General features: G+C 35.2%; 1 protein-coding gene across 2 annotated transcripts in view; it reads right to left on the bottom strand.

Moving 5' to 3' along the window:
* The window catches only part of IQCB1 (IQ motif containing B1), a 49,985-nt gene extending 31,292 nt beyond the window's left edge, over positions 1–18,693 (bottom strand). The window contains exons 1-7 of one of the 2 annotated variants that reach the window (XM_081139100.1): positions 18,568–18,693; positions 17,991–18,073; positions 13,449–13,560; positions 12,528–12,690; positions 10,661–10,790; positions 6,669–6,762; positions 1,842–1,941 (exon numbers count right to left, since the gene is read on the bottom strand). In XM_081139100.1, the coding sequence (XP_080995226.1) occupies positions 1,842–1,941; positions 6,669–6,762; positions 10,661–10,790; positions 12,528–12,690; positions 13,449–13,548 (587 nt within the window). In that variant the 5' untranslated portion in view covers positions 13,549–13,560; positions 17,991–18,073; positions 18,568–18,693. The remainder of the gene's footprint in view (positions 1–1,841; positions 1,942–6,668; positions 6,763–10,660; positions 10,791–12,527; positions 12,691–13,448; positions 13,561–17,990; positions 18,074–18,567) is intronic. The other variant, XM_081139101.1, reaches the window with a different exon arrangement.
* Positions 18,694–18,730: the final 37 nt, after the last annotated feature.

The following is an 18,730-nucleotide window of genomic DNA, read 5'->3' as shown; positions in this document are numbered from 1 at the left end:
GAGTAACTGTGGCTCTCTTTTCTGTGATATTCTGTCTTGTGAACTCTAGCCATTTTGTTTTCCCCAGACTCTCAGCTCTATCTCTTCAGCTCACTCTGGCTGGGATACTTCTCCCTGCATCACAGCCTAGAAATTCTCTCAGTGCTATAAGTTAGAGAAATTGTTAGGTTCACCTTGTTTTTCCTTTTATTCAGGGCTCACTTCCTTTCACTGACTGAAGTCCAGTTTCTTGAAAACTGTTGTTTCATGTTTTGCTTGGTGTTTGTTTTTTTTCAGGTTGTGGGGTAAATCAATTTCTATTATTCCATCTTGATCCCATGTACAAGTAAAGTCCTGATGATTTTTATTCATTAGTTTTAAAAATCCATTCCCGTGGTACCAGTGCCAAAGGCCAAAATGTTATTACTTTCACTTGGATTACTATGGTTTCTTTCTTTAACTGCCTCTTTGTCTAGAGCCTTATTCCCCCTTAAATTTTTCCTCCACAGTGACCAGAGTGACACAAGTGAAATATAATCCAATCATTTTATCCACTTTAAAAATCTTTCAGTGGTCCCCATTTCCTATAGGATAACACTAAGCTTCCTTAACACAGCATATAAACTCTTCATGACTTAAGTCTCTGTAGAACTTACTACCCACCTCCACATACCGAACTTTATTTTATTATTTTATTTTTTTAAATATCTTTATTGATTTCAGAGAGAGGAAAGGAGAGGGAGAGAGAGAGACAGAAACATCAATGATGAGAGAGTCATTGATCGAGCCCGCAACCCGGGCATATGCCCTGACCGGGAATCGAACCCCGATCGCCTGGATCCTATCCTAGGTCGATGCTCAACTGCTGAGCTACACCTGGCCGGACCACATACCAAACTTTAAATGCCAGCAAGAATGAACTGTACCTACTCTCCACCCTCAGCATGTTGTTTCTTATCTCCAAGCATTTGCCTATTTTGTTACCTCTACCAAAAATAATGTTTTCTCTTCTTCCTCTCTGGCTAATTTCTCAATCTTAAAAGTTTCATCTCAGGTGTTACTTTCTCCAGGAAGCATTCCCCTTCAGTTTGGGTTAGGAGCTCCTTTAACACTGGTGCACACCTTTAAGGTCATAACTTAATACCCTCTCTTCCACTATATTATAAGCTATTTGAAGACAAGGTTTATATATTAATCAGTTTTGTAAACCCAATAACAGACAAATACTGGGCACATAGCAATACTTAATAAATCCATATTGAACTTAAAAAAATCAATTATTTCAACTGTGTATGTTCTGCTTTTCCATTTTATCTTGGGGAAATTGCCTATGTTGATTTTTTTGGTCTAATCCCTTCACGTTCTATCATCTAGTCCCCTAACCCCTCTCCCCTCTGACAGCTGTCAGTCTGTTCCACGTATCCATGCCTCTGTTTCTATTTTGTCAGTTTATTTTGTTCATTAGATTCTGCATATAAGTGAGATCATATAGTATTTGTCTTTCTCTGACTGGCTAATTTCATTTATGACCTTCTAAAGCACGTGGCACAATACTGAGCTTGCAGTTTGCTAAATAAACATATGATTACGCACTTTTTATTGTGACCTCAAAATTTTTCTTCAGAAATGACAGTAATTTTTCTTCACTGTGAGATTTGTTACAAAATCTTAAGCTCTCAGATTAGATACCAATTCAATATTAAATTTCCAGTATTTTAAGGTATTTTACATTCATTTTTTGCTGAAAGACAATGGTAATAAATGTCATATACAACCCATATGCAATTGATTTCAGCAAAACTGGAATAAAATTGGTAATGCTGCTAATAAAAAATTAAAAATATTTTGTAAAACCAAGTCACCTGTTGATCTGTAGTATGTTCTGTACCATAGTCATGACTGTAGATCCTATTTGAACATTATCAGTTTGCAGTAAGTGCAAGAAATGATCACTTTGTAGTACTAAAGTAAAAGAACAAAAGAAAAATTAAAACAAAGATTCTACGATGATACAATTGGGATTTACTTATCCTTTCAAAACCAAATTGAAGCATAACTACTGCTGCTAAACTTCCTGCCTGTTTATACTTAACAATAAAGATTTTAAGACAGGAAGCTTCAATAAGCATAAATAAGTCATTCCATTTTTATGAAGTTATTATAAATAGAAAGCGTCCACCAACACTAAGCTAAGAATCTCTTATCTCCCCTTAAATGAAAAATAAAATATATCCTAAATTTGAATCTCTTTTTCTAGTAGTGAATTTAAGTGAATAAAATTTTCCGTGACCTCTGAGAGAACATGGAAATGGTACAGACAACTATAGTCACACATCCCTAAAAAATTTAATTCTGTTATACAAGTTTGCTAACATTTTGTCTTAAATAATAAAAATCATTAACTACAAAACAACATTTGCCTTTATTGGTTAATAATTTTTAGACTCTCAGCAGCCAGTTACAAAGACTTGGCATGGGATGCTTACTGCAAGTTGTTTAACCTCTTAGAACATTCATTTCTTCACCTATAAAACCAGAAATAACAGTTGTCTCACAGTCTACTGTAGAATGTCCTACAACAGGGTAGTTTCCCAGTAAATGTCAGTTTCTATTCCCTTCTCCACTAACTAATCAGAATTTTAATTAAAGTGGGATCAGGTGTGTGGCAAGGAAGGTCTGTGAACACTCCCCTAATTTCTACAAAACAACCTATTCCTTTCCTTTTTCTGTCTCCTGAGGGAACTTATTTGATTTCTTTCAGATACTGACTACTGTTCTTCATGTCTATTTATATAGTCTAATATTTCGATATTTCACTAGATACCAATTTTTAAAATGTTTAACAACTTCCAAAACAGTTCCACTACTATTAAATATTTCTATGGCTTATTTTCCATTACTTCATAGTAAAAAAATTCTTCTAAATAGCTGGGAAAAGTACATCATTCCATTTGTACCTACTTAAAGATGTTTTATGAACTCTTTAATTAACTTTGAATTCACTAAAATCATGTAATATATATTCTGTATATTAGTTTATCTTTTTTCTATATTGGAAAAATTTATGCTAAAATAATTTGTTAGTCATTCCATTTTATTTATTTTTAATTTTTATTTTTATTTCATCCTCATCCAAGGATATGTTTACTGATTTTAGAGACAGAGACAGGGAGAGAGGGAGAGAGGGAGAGAGGGAGAGAGGGAGAGAGGGAGAGAGGGAGAGAGGGAGAGAGGGAGAGAGGGAGACAGACACACACACAGAGACATGGATATGAGAGAGAAACATCAATTGGTTACCTCCCGAACTTGTCCCATCTGGGGATTGAACCCGCAACCTGAGTATGTGCCCTGACTGGGAACAGAACCCGCCACCTTTTGGTGTACAGGCCATGATCCAACCAACTGACTGGCCAGGGCTACTTAATTAAACTTTTTATAATGAAAGTTTCAAACATACTAAGAGTCAAGAAAATAGTATAATGGCCTTGCATGTACCAGTCATTCAACTTTAGCAATGATCCTGGTTCATTGGCCAAACTTGCTTCACCTACCACCCACTTCCTACCTCCCATTTTATTTTATTTTTTTAAATATATCTTTATTGATTTCAGAGAGAGGAAAGGAGAGGGAGAGAGAGAGACAGAAACATCAATGATGAGAGAGTCACTGATTGGCTGCAGCCCGCAACCCGGGCATGTGCCCTGACCGGGAACCGAACCCTGATCACCTGGATCATAGGTCGACGCTTAACCACTGAGCCACGCCCGGCCGAGTCTTACCTCCCATTTTAATCTGAAGCAAATCCAACAAATGGATTCATTTTATCTACAAATATTTCAGTATATATTCACAAAAGATACGAATTATTACATAATAAAACACAACGATTAACCTAAATAACCACAATTTCTTTTTTTTAAAGTGATCTTTTTTAAAATTAATTTTAGGGAGGAAGAGAGAGAAGGGAAGGGGGAAGGAGGGAGGGAGGAAGGAAGGGGGAATAGGAGAGAGAGAGAGAGAGAAACATTGATGTGTTGTTCAATGCTATGCATTCATTTGTTCACTTTTGTATGTGCCCTGACAAGAAATCGAACCCACAACCTTGGCGTATCTGGAGGATGTCCTAACTAACTGAGATACCTGGCCAGGGCACGATGTGTTAATTTTATCAAATATCCAGTTAGTGCTCCAATTTCCAGTTATTTTGTGAATTTTTAAGTTTATTTGAATTAAGATATAAGTAAGATCCACACATTGTAACTAATTAAATTTCTTTTAGTCAACTCAATCGCAATCCTCCTTTACCTTTTTATTTCCCTTGAAATGTATTTGTTGATGAAACTATGTCAATTGCCCTATGAGCTTCCCAGTCTATTTTTGCTAACTGCATTCCTGGGGTATAATTTAATATGTTTCTCTGACCTTCTATAAATTAGTAGTTGGAGCTAGAGAATCAAAATGATGCAGGTTTGATTCTCAGCCCCCGTTGGGGCCTGTATCGGAGACAACCAATCCATGTGTCTCTCTCACATAGATGTTTCTCTCTCTCTCCCCCTCCCTCCCTTCCTCCCTTTCTTCCTCTAAAAATCAATGGAAAAAAAATATCCTTGGGAGAAGATTAACAAACAATTGATGCAGGTTTGAATTTTTAGCATATATATTTCATATGTGAGTTTATGATGAGCCATTAGGAGGCAATCAGTATCTGGTTGTCTCTCCTTTTCTGATGGATGATTAATTTCTAAATCTGTTAACTAAAGGTTGCAAAATAGCACTATTCTATCATTCTTTTTTCACTTATTAGCTGGAATTCTTTTACAAAGAGAAATTTCTCATCAATTATGTAAGAAAAGGCAGGATAAATGCTGGTGTCTCTGTCTACCAAAATGAACTGGTTCCTAGCAGACTCTAATGATAATTTTTAAAAATAGTATGACAGTATTTGATGTGTTTCAATTCACTGTGATTATTATCCTGATTACCATTCAAATTTACCATTTTTGACTAGTAGATGCCCTTTATGTTGGCTTCTGAGTCCTTTTCACAGAATCCTAATACACTTTGATTGCTACCTTCCTATCTGGTATTTCAGATATTTCCTACTCCAGATACTTCCTACTCCAGACCTATAGTCAGCCATTTCTCAAAGCAACGGACTCTTTAGAGAGAAAAGGTTATTGGAGATTCCAATTTTGTACCCACTTATTTTCTGCATATAAATTTCACAATCGCTTAATTTAGTTTTAATATCTACTATTGATATTTTAAATCTACAGATGATCTGAGGAATATTGTCACTTTTGTTATAGTTATTATTTTTTAAGGAAAATACGGCACATGTTTTAAATTATTCAAGTATTCTCTCTTGCTCTCTTTTTATGAGGCCTTTTACATCCCACTATAGTGAGACTAAGTACTTTCTATTTTTTGTAAAATAGCTCTTTATATTGGGAACTTTATAGTAATAATATTTATTCCATAATGGGAAAAGAATGTTTTATTTATTTATTTGCTTATTTATTTTTGTGAATCCTCACTCAAGGATATTTTTCCCCCCATTGATTTTTAGAGAGTGGAAGGGAGGAAAGGGGAAAGAGATGGGGAGAGGGGGAGAGAGAGGAGAAACATCGATGGAAGACAGACACATTGATCGATTGCCCCCCACATGCACCTCAACTGGGGTAGGGATTGAACCTGCAACCCAAATACGTGACCTTGACCTGAGAATCAAAACTGCGACCCTCTAGTCCAAGGGCCAATGCTCTAACCACTGAGCTACACCTGCCAGGGAAATAATGTTTGTTTCTTTAAAAAAAGGAAGTATCTAAGCATGTTCCTTAGCTCTATAGGAATATAACTACCAGTTGTATTATTAGTTGTATAAACTGAAAGTAGTTGCCCTGGGAAATGGGACATAGAGTAAATGAAGCATGAGAACCAGGGATTGTGTTTTTGTTTAATAATCTTCATAGAACTATTTGACTCCTTAAATTATATGCATGAATAATTCTAAGAGAAAAAAATAAAAATTCAGTTTATATTTTAATTTCCAAAATAAATCAGTGTTTTTGTATTATTCTTATATAATTATATTAATCATAGCTTAAATCTTTCAAGAAGATAGAAATGCTGCCATAATAACCATTAAGGATTACTTTCTCAGTCTTAAGAAAACATAATATAACACTAACAAATACTTTATTTTTCAATGTAAGTGTAGAAATATCCTATAAGATAGCTTTCAAGTTAAATGTCATTATATAAAGGTTTACTCTTACATGAATAGTCTATGAGTTAAATTATATATACTCTGTACATAGGGATTTCTCTCAAACTAAGTCTAAAACACAACTGTAATCTTTGAAACTTAAAAAAATTTTCTCCCTAAATTATTAAAATTATCATTAATTCTTACCTTGGATTTGCTAAATAGAAAAAGCTAAGGAGAAAGTTATATTTTAGCAACTTCACCCTTAATATAGTATTTACATTGTCAATGTTGGCTATTTGAAGCTGGAATGTTCAAATGGGCTTTTATTTTGTTGTATGTGGTGTTATTTCAACATGGTTTCATTTAACTATGATTATGCATATAGTTAATGAGGTACGTACTTTTAGAAAAAAAGATCAACTTGTTAGCAGATGAATTTATAATGACTATCAGTTACATTAAATATCTTTTCTCTTACCATTTTGGATAAGTTGAACATGGCCTCCCACTAGCCAGAAGAGAGAATCAGTAACAATTTGGAAAAAGTGTAGTAATTCATCTTTTTCTTCACCCTTAACACACACAAAAAAACCAATTTAGTTATCTGTAGTTGCTTTATTAAAGGAAGAGAGAGAGAGAGACACTTCTCTCTGAGGAATTAGAGGACCTGGTTTCTAGATCTAATAGTATTTATGAGGTAATGATCTGGAAGCCTTTACTTTCTTAATTTATAAATCTTGTGCTTACAGGCTAGCAATACCTACTCTACTTACTAGAAATGATTGTTACCCAGAGGTTAAATAAGACAGTGAAAGTAGTATAAAAACTACAAGTGTTTACACTAGGATTTCTCCGCACTAGCTATGCATGAGAATCACCTGTGGAGCTTTTAAACTATACCATGCACAGGCATTGGTGCAAACATACTGATTCTGAATCTCCAAAATTAAAGTCTGGATATCTGTATTTTTACAAAGTTAGGTGGGTGGTTTGGTTATACAGCCAAGGTTGAAAATCACTACAATATGCATTATTAATAGTGGCTTCAGTTGCAGCTCTTTGACTCCCTGAGGGCAGAGACCATGTTATTTAGCTCTCCACTATACACTCAGTATCTAAAAACAATTCTGATACATAGCAAATATTCAATCAATATTTATTCAATATATAAATGACAATTTTCCCTGCCTCTTTTCTGGAATATAGGGTGAAAAATTATTCTAGATTAGAGTATGTGTCACTATGGGAAAGAAAACACAGATTCCATTCACAATTCTGTCATTTACTAGTCACATAACTTTAGTAGAAAGTTGTATAAAGGCCACTAATCTTTTTCATGTCCTGATGTTTGTGCTGCAGCACTAAAGTAATGACAACAGCAAAAGCATTATGATTGCTATGATCAAGAATTTCTTTAGCCTAATAAACTGCCTTTGCCAGTTTTACCAAAACACACAGCAGGTAATCCTCACTGTTGTCAACCTCAAAGGACAGTGCTGGGTTCCTAGACTTCTTTCTTTAAAAACCCATTAAATAACGTCACCCATAAATTTATGGCCTCTAAGACTGGTTAAACAATTTACCCTTAAATCATTCCGAAATTCTCCCATAGGTGTTTTCTATTCTTATATATCATATACATTATTTATAGCCTTATATGATACATTCATATATATAAATATATATATTAGACCAGAATGTCCTGCCATGTAATCTCCTACCTATATGCCAGCTAATTTAAAAAATCTGATTGGGAAACACCTACGTAGATAGAACTAATAAATAAATTCAGTTTTCTTATAACTTCCTTTTTATCCCCCTTTTCAATTTTGTTCTGCGGTCAAGTAGTCCTCTTTTTCTGTAGCTGATTTATTCCCTTTGATGTATGTACTAAACAATTTTTTTCCTCTTATACATTATCACATATTTTTTATTTTTAAAAAATCTAATACTTTAGTATTAAAATAAGCTTTAGACACAACATCCTTTTCTCATCATTAAAAATAGGCCCACTTGAGACAATTATTCTGAAATCTATAAATGTGTTTATAGAGTGCATTGAAAAGCTAAGTATGTCAACATCTGTTAGGCTTTTTTTTTTTAGCATAAAACATGCAACTAGTAGGTTTATTAAATCCAAAATCAGCAATTTAGTTCCAGCAAAATGTTATCCATCACATTGATGTTTTCCATTTGAACTCTAGTGATTTTGTAAGTTTGTTTGTTTTTAATTAACATCTTTAAGTCCTTTAGCTAACAGTATTTAGGATTTTTTATTTCTATACAAATACAGTAACAAATAATATGAAAGTATAATGAAAAGTATTAAAGGACTATATGTAAATGGAAAAACTATAATTATTATTGCCCTTAAAGGGTGAATATTAAAGTGCTTTGAAGAAAACCTAAAGCTTTCATAATGGTCTGAGCTATTCATTTTACAAAGAAACTGCAGTACAGTGAAAGCAGGTGATAAAAACCCAGAGTTAGTCTGTGGCACAGCCAGAAAAAGAAATCAAGTCCAACAAAATTTCCATAGTTCATGCCACTTTAATCAACCTGAATAAAATTAAATCTAGCAAATATACAAATACTGGTTTAGTGCTAGCATCCCTCAAAAATGGCAGTGGACATTCTACAAGTAGAGTTTGTGACCTATAACACAGAAAGCATATATTCTACCACTAAGTTAAATCCTCTGCCAACAAGTCTTACACTCAAACCACTTGTCCATATTGTTGTACATGTCATTCAGTTTCACTCACATAACTTTTTTATTTCTTATTTGTTTGTTTTTAATTAATAATACATTTGTCTTAGGTTTTTCTAAAAGAAATGTCTAAATATCGTCTATTTTACTAGCCTGGGAGTTTTTTCAAGTGCAAGACTATGTCTATTCCTTACATACTCAAAGCATCTGAAATAAAACTTAATACCCCATGGTCGACTTGGTTATTTCTCTTCATATTTCACAAAAGTTGTGAATCTGCTCAATGTCCAATGTAGCAGTAGGTCCAAATGAACATATAGCCAAGAACTCTTCCAATGTAAAGGAGTTTCAGCCTTGTAGACCTATGATTCCTTATGTATTCTATAACCAAATTGATCTAATTGATATTAATGAAACATTACACAAACAACTGCAGAATTCATATTCCAGTATACATGGAGTGCTTGCTTTTGCATGTACCATGTTAAATGAAACTTGTGCATATTAAAACCTTTACAATGCTCTGACATGTGTGTTTCAGTTGAGACTGCACTGTGCAACGCAAGGACTGCTTGTAATGAAATATTCACCAAGAGCCCTGTCGGCGTGGCTCAGCGGTTGAGCATTGAACAGTGATCCAGGAGATGGCAGTTTGATGCCCTGTCAGGGCACATGCCAGGGTTTCAGGCTTGATCCCCAGTAGGGGGTGTGGGTAGGCAGCCAATCAAGGCAGCCAATCAATGACCCTCTCATCATTGATGTTTCTATCTCTCTCTCCTCCTCTATCTTCCTCTCTCTGAAATCAACAAAAAGACATATTAAAAAAAAAGAAATATTCACCAAGATAAAAACATATAGAGGGCCATAAAAAAAGTCTGAAAACATTTCAGAGGATTTAGATGTATAGTGTGTGTTATCTGACCATGAGAGAATTAAATAAGAAATGGATAACAATAAAACATCAAGAAAATCCTCAAATATTTAGAAATTAACAATATACTTCCAAGATAATTAAAGTTAATTCTTAAGTCTAAATTCTTTTATTATTACTATTTTTTTAATCCTCATCCAAGGATATGTTTTTTAATTGATTATAGAGAGACAGGAAGGGAGAGGGAGAGAAAGAGAGAAACAATGATGTGAGAGAGAAACATCCATTGGTTGCCTCCCGCGTGCACTCCAACCGTGCCCACCTTTTGGTGCACGGGACAACACTCCAACTGAGCCACACCGGTCTGGGGTTAATTTCAAATTCTTAATTCCATGGGTCAGAAAAAAAGGACATATAGCATCTAGTACAATTCACCCAAGAAATACCTGTTGGATTGAAATGACCCTATGTTAAGGTTGAAATATTTTGACTAGAGAAGATTTAAAAGATCAAATAGGAAGTTCACTTTTATTTTGCTTCACCATTGGAGTCACTCGCCTTGGACCTAGAGAATAACACTTTCCTCTACTGTTAATCTAAGCAGAAGGTATGTTTTAGGAAAATGCTATAGAAATAAATGTCTACAGGTGCCGCTCAAAGTTGAGTAGTAAGGCAGATCCTTCAAAAAGTCATACAGTATGTTTCAGTCAGCACTTAAAATTTTTTAATGTAGCCATTTTTTTTATTGTAACTTTAAAAATGTTTGAATTGACTACTGTAATTGTACTTTCAGCCAAATATTGCACATTTGAAAAATAACATGGAACATCTTCTCAAGAATTAAACTGTTTTGGCTACAAAACACAAAATACTAAATAAACACATATACCTTAGCTGCATTGATGAAACATGTTTGCAACTGCCTCCCCAAAATCAGGAAATTTTCTGCAGCTGATGGAAGTAATTCATTATAAAATTCCTCTGCATCTTCTCCTGGCTCTAAGCCCACACAGCAATGGCTGAAATAAGAGCACAAGTTTGTGACTCAGGTTGTGTTCATTATAAATTTCAATTGAATGCTAAAGCTTCTATAGACACTGTGCCTTAATAAGAATTTTTAATATCTTCCTTTGGTTGTCAAGCCAATAAAGAACTTTTGCTGGAAAATTATTTAACAACTTTCTAGAAAAGTAATAGTCTTCTGGGCTTTGCCTATACTTAAGAGCTAAGATTTGTGTGTCCTAAAAACCTACTTGTCAACCCTTCAGGAAACAAAATACACTTGACTCACAATAAAGAGAAATAAGGCAAGTTTTCAGAGAATAGGATACAAACGCTCTAAAAGCAATAGGATACCTTGATTAGTCTAATTCATTAGTCTCATTTGTATTAACTTATACGTTTTAGACATCAAATAGCTGAAAAATACCCAGGGTGAGATTAGTCTGCAAGGGACAGATTAGAAAATCAAGCACTCTAATTTTATACCAATTCTACTTTCTAATAGATCTACTTTCCTAAAATCTGCAAAATATCTGACTGCATATCCCTTACATCAGAAGAGAAAACCCAAAAATGGTGTCTATATGTGTAATGAGTAAGTACTGCTGCTATCTGAGGCTTTTCCACAAAATGTGTGGACAATGATGAACAACAGTGACTACATACAAGTACACTAAAAACTTAACTGGCTAATGCTCAACATATCTGTTTTGTTTTTGTTTTTGCATATCAATTCCTAAAGTTAATGGAGTAATGTTCATATGTATCAGTTTCTGTTTGGTTCCTAAAGTTACTTACTTAAGAGTACCTATTTTGACTGAGAATATTAATAAATGAAATTACATTTTCTGAATATTCACAAACACTGGATTCCACTCAAGAGAGCCAGATCAACCAATATTTTCATGAGCTTACATATCTGATCAAAACAAAGACATAAAGCTTTATTTACTTAAGGAAATAATCTTGAAAATCAAAGTATAAAAAAGAATAGTATGTACACTATTAACTGTTTTTTTCTAACAGTAGACCTTGAATCTCTCTTTCATCTAGTAACAAATTAGAAATAAGCAGTTTCAAAGCTAAGATCCACTTAGTAATGTCCATTTTCAGTTAGTTAAATGGGAACTGGTTTAGACACTGAGAACATCTGGTTTATTTTGACTTCTTTAAAATAAAAACATTTTTATCTCTTTTCTCTTAATTTCTAGCATGGCAGTAGATCAGTAAATGCTCCTTCTAAATTCTATTGACAGGACCTGGGTTACCTAATAAATATACAGTTCAGATGGCTAAGTCAATACAAAGTGAAATGAATAGTTTCTATATCAGTTTTTCTATACTACTTTGCTTATACCTTTCATTTCAGCATCTATTTCATTCCTTATACAATAACTTCACATGACTGTGACCCCACCTCTATTGTAAATTTTTTCAGTATAGAGCCAGTGCCTTAATATCTTCATTTCTTCCTATATTCCTTAGTGTCAATAAAGAGTTTACTGGCACTTGGAATTCAATGGTGAGCAAAAGACATGATCACCATCTTCACAGAACTTATGGAAGAAAATTTTCATGAAATATTCACAAATATATAGTTATACACAACATATAGTACGGAGAAGAATTACAACCATAATCTATCACAGGAGGTTGCCAATGCTTGTTAGGCAGGTGAATAAAAAGAAGCAAGTGTTGAAAATAAGAATCTACCAATATATTCCTCAAGAACAAGCTGACTTGCTTCATTTTACCTTAATATCTGTGTAAGCTGGGAAATTGTAGTCCAACCACCCTGGATTCGAGAACAATCTTGACTGAGCACCAAGAGGCAATATCGAATGAGGTCATAACAATATATATCTTGTTTGATTTTCTTCAACTCTGAGCTTCCTAAAGGTGTGTTGTTTATTATTTCTAAGGCAAAAGAAAAGAAGATGTAAAAATTAACACCATTAATTTTAAAATGCTTTTAACCAAGATTTGCTTATAATTAAATTAACAGGTTATTTTTTTGTTTGTTATTAATTCACTGTTATTTTTAACAAATTTTAGTGAATAGGTCATATGTTGGAAAAAAACACTAGTAATTTCGCCAACATAAATAAGTATTACATATCTACAACTATAATCTACATATTTAAATCCAAGAGTCACCACTCATAAACAATGTTCGGCAAATGACTACACCCCACCATGCTCAGTAACTGGTTCTACTGTAATGTGGCATGACCTTCTGCAGCAATTTTAACATGTACTGGCAAATGTTCTGACAATGTGAGCCAAGCCATGCCCCAGATGTGTGCATTTGTTTACTTGAGATGACTGGTGAATGTGAGACCTATTTAATATAAATTTAAAATTACAGTAATACATATAGAAAACCTTTTTGTGAAGTTAAACTTTTCATACATAGTTACCTTAATTACACAAACATGTCTGTTCTACATAAGTAAAAACAGGTACACTAACTAATTTGTCAATTTTTTAACGTAAGCACTCTGAAAACCTACTTTATTAATATAACGGACTTTTGGCTTTAACAGACAACCCCTTGCCCGAATTAGTACATTATGTCAAGGTTTCACTGTAGAAACAAATACTAAAATTGTACACATAATGGAACTGTTTTATTCCTTAAACAGTGTTAGCCAATCACAAAAAGATTTTCTTACCTTTTAACTTCAACAGTATAACAGGGACATTCTGCTCAGGACTTTTTGCAACTTCAGCAGCTAGAGATAAGATCCTTGGGTCTGTACCTGTTGGCTTCATTTCTCATATCACCTGTATTTTAACAGAATCAGGAAAATAAAGGTCAAATATAATACCCTAAAATATTCACTCCCTAAATGTTTGAAAATATAGCTTCAATATAAGCGAAAACTTAACACCTTGCTGACCAGCTATTTCAAGCCCAAAGTCACTCACCTGTGTGGCCAGCTACTTTGGTCAACAAGGTGTTTAAAATTACTTAAATTAATGTAAGTGCAGACATGAGTTATTTTGTGACTGGTTAGAAAGGTGTTTATCTTTGCTTGCTTGCTTTGAGAAATGAAGAGTAGGGTTTTGTTGTTGTTGTTGTTGTTTTCATTTCTCCCTTATAGTAAACTCTAGTTTTTCTAACTAGTGTGTCTCTAAAGGAGCTAGAGCCCCCTATGCTTTATTCTAACAGCTACAGCAGATACTGTTTATTGTGTACTCACTAACAGTCAGGAACTGTACCTAGGGCTTCACATTTGCTCTTTTTAATCTGAACAACAATCCTAGAATAGGAATTAATATTTTCTTTTATCATAAAAGAAAAACCCCCTATGCATAAAAGAGTGAGCATAGGCCTGAGACTACTATTTTTTCAAAAGTCTCCTTACAAGGCTGGCCCTTGGCTAGTGTCTAGGAACTTGGATTTCAGGAGGTTTCTACCATTCCCTAATAAGAATGACTCACTGTGCCTAACAGTGTGATTTATGCTGAATGCCTGCTTTCTTTCCTGAAGTTTGGGATTCTGGTACACGGTAGCAGAGGATGCCTACATGACCATCCTCCAATAAAGACTCTGGTCACTGAGTCTCTAGAGAGCTTCCCTGATAGACAACACTTTAATATGTTTTCACAACTCATTGCAGGAGAAATTAAGAATGTCCTGTGTGACTCTACTGGGAGAGGATTTTTGAAAGTTTGCACTTGTTTTTCTCTAGATTTCGCCCCATGGGCCTTTTCCTTTTGCTGATTTTGTTTTCTATCTTTTTGTCACTACAATAAATCAGCCATAAATATGACTATATCCTGAGAACTGTGAGCCCTCCTAGCAAATCACTGAACCTGGGGTTGGTCTTGAGGATCCCCAACACACAACTCAGAAATGCTGTGTAATTATCAAAGCTTGATTATAAAAACATTCTGAATAAAATCAATTCTCTTAAACATTTTTTTAAATCCACATCCCAATTCAATTTGTTGCTAAAACTTTTCTTTAAAAAAAAATTTTGCCCGGCTGGGCAAGGTTCAGCAGTTGAGCAGGATCCAGGAGACCGTGGTTTGATTCCCAGTCAGGGCACATACCCAGGTTGCAGGCTCAACCCCCAGTCAGGGCATGCAGGAGGCAGCCGATCAATGATGACACTCCCATCACTGATGTTTTTCTCTCTCTCTCTCTCTCTCTCTCTCCCCCCTTCCTCTCTCTGAAATCAAAGATTTTTTTTTTTTAAAATTTAATTTAAAGCATTCAAAGCCCAAAGATATCACTTTAAAAAGTATAATCTTTACTTACTTGTAATAAACAGAAGCTAACATATATTATTTACTATGTACTAAGCATTGTGCTAAGTACATTTATATGCATACCTTATTTAATCCTCACAACAAGACTATAAGGTAGAGCCATAATCATCTCCATTTTACAGATAAGGAAAACAAAGTTTGAAGAACTTAAGAAACTTGTAATGGGTCCACCAGCATGAATTCAAATCCAAATCAGTCCGACTCCAAGTCTGTGGTTTTAATTACAATGTTTAAAATTCCCTCCTGTGTAAAACAGTAAAAAACACAAAACATACCCCAAATCACTTACTTCTAACTCACTTTTTTAAGCTATCATTCTCTATAACTGTCCATCCTTTATACTGAAGAGCTGGCCATAATACAGGCACCCCAAATCATCCCTTATTAGATAAAATATGAATCATTAAAAAAAAAAATTTTCAGGAAATATTTTAAACAAAGTCCGGCACAACTCCAGCACATAGCTGGCATACAACTTTCCAAGAATGTGGATATAGTTATCTCATTCTTTCCAATGGCGGCATTAAGCTATGCTTCCTCTAAAAGAGTGAATCAAAATACAGTAGTTCCCCCTTTATCCACGGTTTTGCTGTCTGCAGTTTCTGTTACCTGGGGTCAATAGAGGCCCAAAAATATTAAGGGGAAAATTCCAGGAATAAACAATTCATAATTTTTAAGTTGCAGGCCATTCTGAGTAGCATGATGAAATCTTGAACAGACCCACTCCCTTCTCCCCTGGATGTGAATCATCCCTTTGTGCAGCGTCTTCACACTCTTCCTGCCCATTAGTCACTTAGTAGCCTTCTCGGTAATGACATCAACTGTCCTGGTATCACAGTGCTTATATTCAAGTAACCCCTATTTTACTAAATAATGCCCCAAAGCACAATAGTAGTGATGCTGGCCAATTTGGATATGTCAAAGAGAAGCTATAAAGTACTTCCTTTAAGTAAAAAGGTGATTACAGTACAATAAGGTATTTTGAGAGACCACATTCACATAACTTTGATTAGTTTAATATTGTGATTGTTCTATTTTATTATTAGTCATTGTTGTTAATCTCTTACTGTGCCTAATTAATAAACTTTATCATAAGTATGTATACATGGGAAAAAACATAATATGTATAGTTTGGTGCTACCTGTGGTTACAGGCATCCATTGGGGGTCTTGAAATGTATCTCCCATGGGTAAGGGGGAAGGGACTACTGTATATTTAAATATCCCCTCTATTGGAAAAGTCATTCAGAGTTTATGCTATTATAAGCAATACTGTAATGAATATCAATGTACATGTCTTTATGCTAGTACTTTATAGGATGAATTTTCCTTGAAGTTGGATTTATCATAGTTTTACAATTTTTATGTAGTCAGGTTTAACAATCTTTTCCTTTATGGCTTCTGTCATTGGTATCACGCTTAGAAAGGTCCTCCCTACCCTAAGAGCTAAATATATATTCTCCTAATTTTTTCTAGTGTTTTTTATGGTTTTGTTGTATTTACATATTCATTTAACTTACATCTTTATTTATATCTTCAATACACATGAATTTATTTTTATGAATGGTGTAAGATAGGAATCTTACCTAATTTTTTAGGTTAGATGAGGTTATTGATTAATGAAAAAAGAACAAATGTACATGGCTATCATAAATTCCTGAGGGAATTAATCATGAAGAGGTATAACAGAAGCAATCTGAAATTAAACTTGGGTATATTTTTGGACTGTATTTAGTTTATTAATCTATTTGTTCATTCCTAAGCTAGTACAACACAGTTTGCAGAAAATTCACACTAGAAGGTAAGCTCCATGAGGGCAAAACTCAGACCACCCTTGATAGCTGCCTTCTTCCCTCCAGTTCACTGCTATATTCCCAGAGGCTAGACTAGAGCCTGGCATATGGTAGGAACTTAATAAATACATGTTAAAAAGAACAAATAAAGGCACAAACTTTGAACATTCCAAAATTCAATTTCTTGACCCTCTGCTTTTCTCCTTGATACAAAATGGAAACCTCAGATTTCTGGTTGGAAGCCTTACTTTTTAGGTAAAATAGGCTTAAAACATTGTTCCTGTCCTCTGACTAAAGTAATAAAACATCACTGAAACATTATCACCCAACGTGTGGGGAGCACTATTTTAGATGCAAAGGTCACAAAGATTTTATATAGTACATATTCCCTGCTAATGTTCTGATTGGGAAGGAAAAGTATACATACACACATAAACACAAAAATACATATATGTAGAATAAAATAATTATATAAAATGTTAAGTGCCAAACAGATGATGCAGCAGATAATACAGAGGATAGGGTCAGAGGACTGGGCTTCCCTGAACCAATTTTCTTATCTGTAAAATAAACAAAATAAGAATTCCTACTTCCTAGAATAATTCAAGATTTAGAAGAGAAGGCAGTCACCACGGATGGCCCTAAAATGTTGCATTAGAGTTAAGCCTCAATAATAATAACAGTTTGGAGAGCTTTTATTATGAGTTTTAAATGCTTTTATGTATTAATTCATTTAATTCTCTCAACAACTCTAAAGTGTAAAAACTATTATCTCCGCCCCCCCCCCCCATTTTAACGAGAGTATATAACTTTGGTTTGCACAAAGTCACGCTGTAAAATATTAAGTTCAAACCCAAAGATTCTGGGTTTGACTTAACTACCACAAAAAACAGTCTAGTATACTTTAAAAGAGTCAAATTTAGACAAGCAGATAGATTGTGGGAAACACATTCATCTTCCTGCCTGGAACAATAAACTGACAAGTTAGCTAAGGTATTAGAGAGCAGAGTTTGATTACAGCATTAACCTTTTTGGAGGTGCTTCTCCTCTAATACAACACTTCTCTCATCTTTACTATTATTAAAATCATGAACTTTTTGACAGAAAAAAAGAGACAACTATTTTCTATTATAAATGCTTTTACCCTGTTGCCAGAGCACAAGCTCCGGCCTTGATCTTTCGGGAATCTGGTCGTCTTGGCTGTGGGGTTACTGCCTCCACGGATCACTGTGAAGTAAATAAATAAGACAACTCAGCAAATCTAGTTGCAACTGATTCTAAACATCTGCAGTTTCGAACTCCGAATCTTTCCGCCCCCTCCCCCTCCCCCCGCTTCACGCGCCCTGACCCTCTGGATCCTAACAGCACAGAGAACTCCCGCTGGAACAGGTTAACAAAACGATTGCCTAGGTAACGGCGTCGCCTTCCAGCCAGGTCCAGGGACCGAGGCTCTGAGGACGCGGGCTCCTTTATTCCTCATTCCAGACCCAACTTTGGAGCTCTACCAGGCCTTGGGCCAAACACCAGGCCTTGTGCCTCGAGTCCGCCCGCCCCCGGGCCTCAGTTTCCACACTAAATCTCCACAGAAAGGGCGTGGAGCAGGCCTATTCTCCCGTTAAGAGCTCCGACATTCGGGGTTACTTGCCCCAAAAGTCTGGCGTCCCAGCCTCTTGGTACCTTGGGGCCCGCTCTTTCCCCAGCCACCACCGCAGTCCCGTTACCTTGCCCAGCTTCGCGTTCTTCCACCAAAGCACCCCACTCCTACCGAGCACCTCCGTGCCGCGGCTCTCCCAGAGCGGCGTGCGTCGCAACGCGGGAAGGAGCCTGGAGGCCGGACCAGGATCCTCGAGTCAAGGGGCGGGGCGTCTTTCTCCAGGCAGCCAA

Source organism: Miniopterus schreibersii (assembly GCF_964146895.1).
Source record: "Miniopterus schreibersii genome assembly, chromosome: 5".
In the NCBI taxonomy this organism is placed as follows: domain Eukaryota; kingdom Metazoa; phylum Chordata; class Mammalia; order Chiroptera; family Miniopteridae; genus Miniopterus; species Miniopterus schreibersii.
Note: the sequence above shows the minus strand (reverse complement) of the source record. Positions and strands in the feature narration are given on the sequence as shown.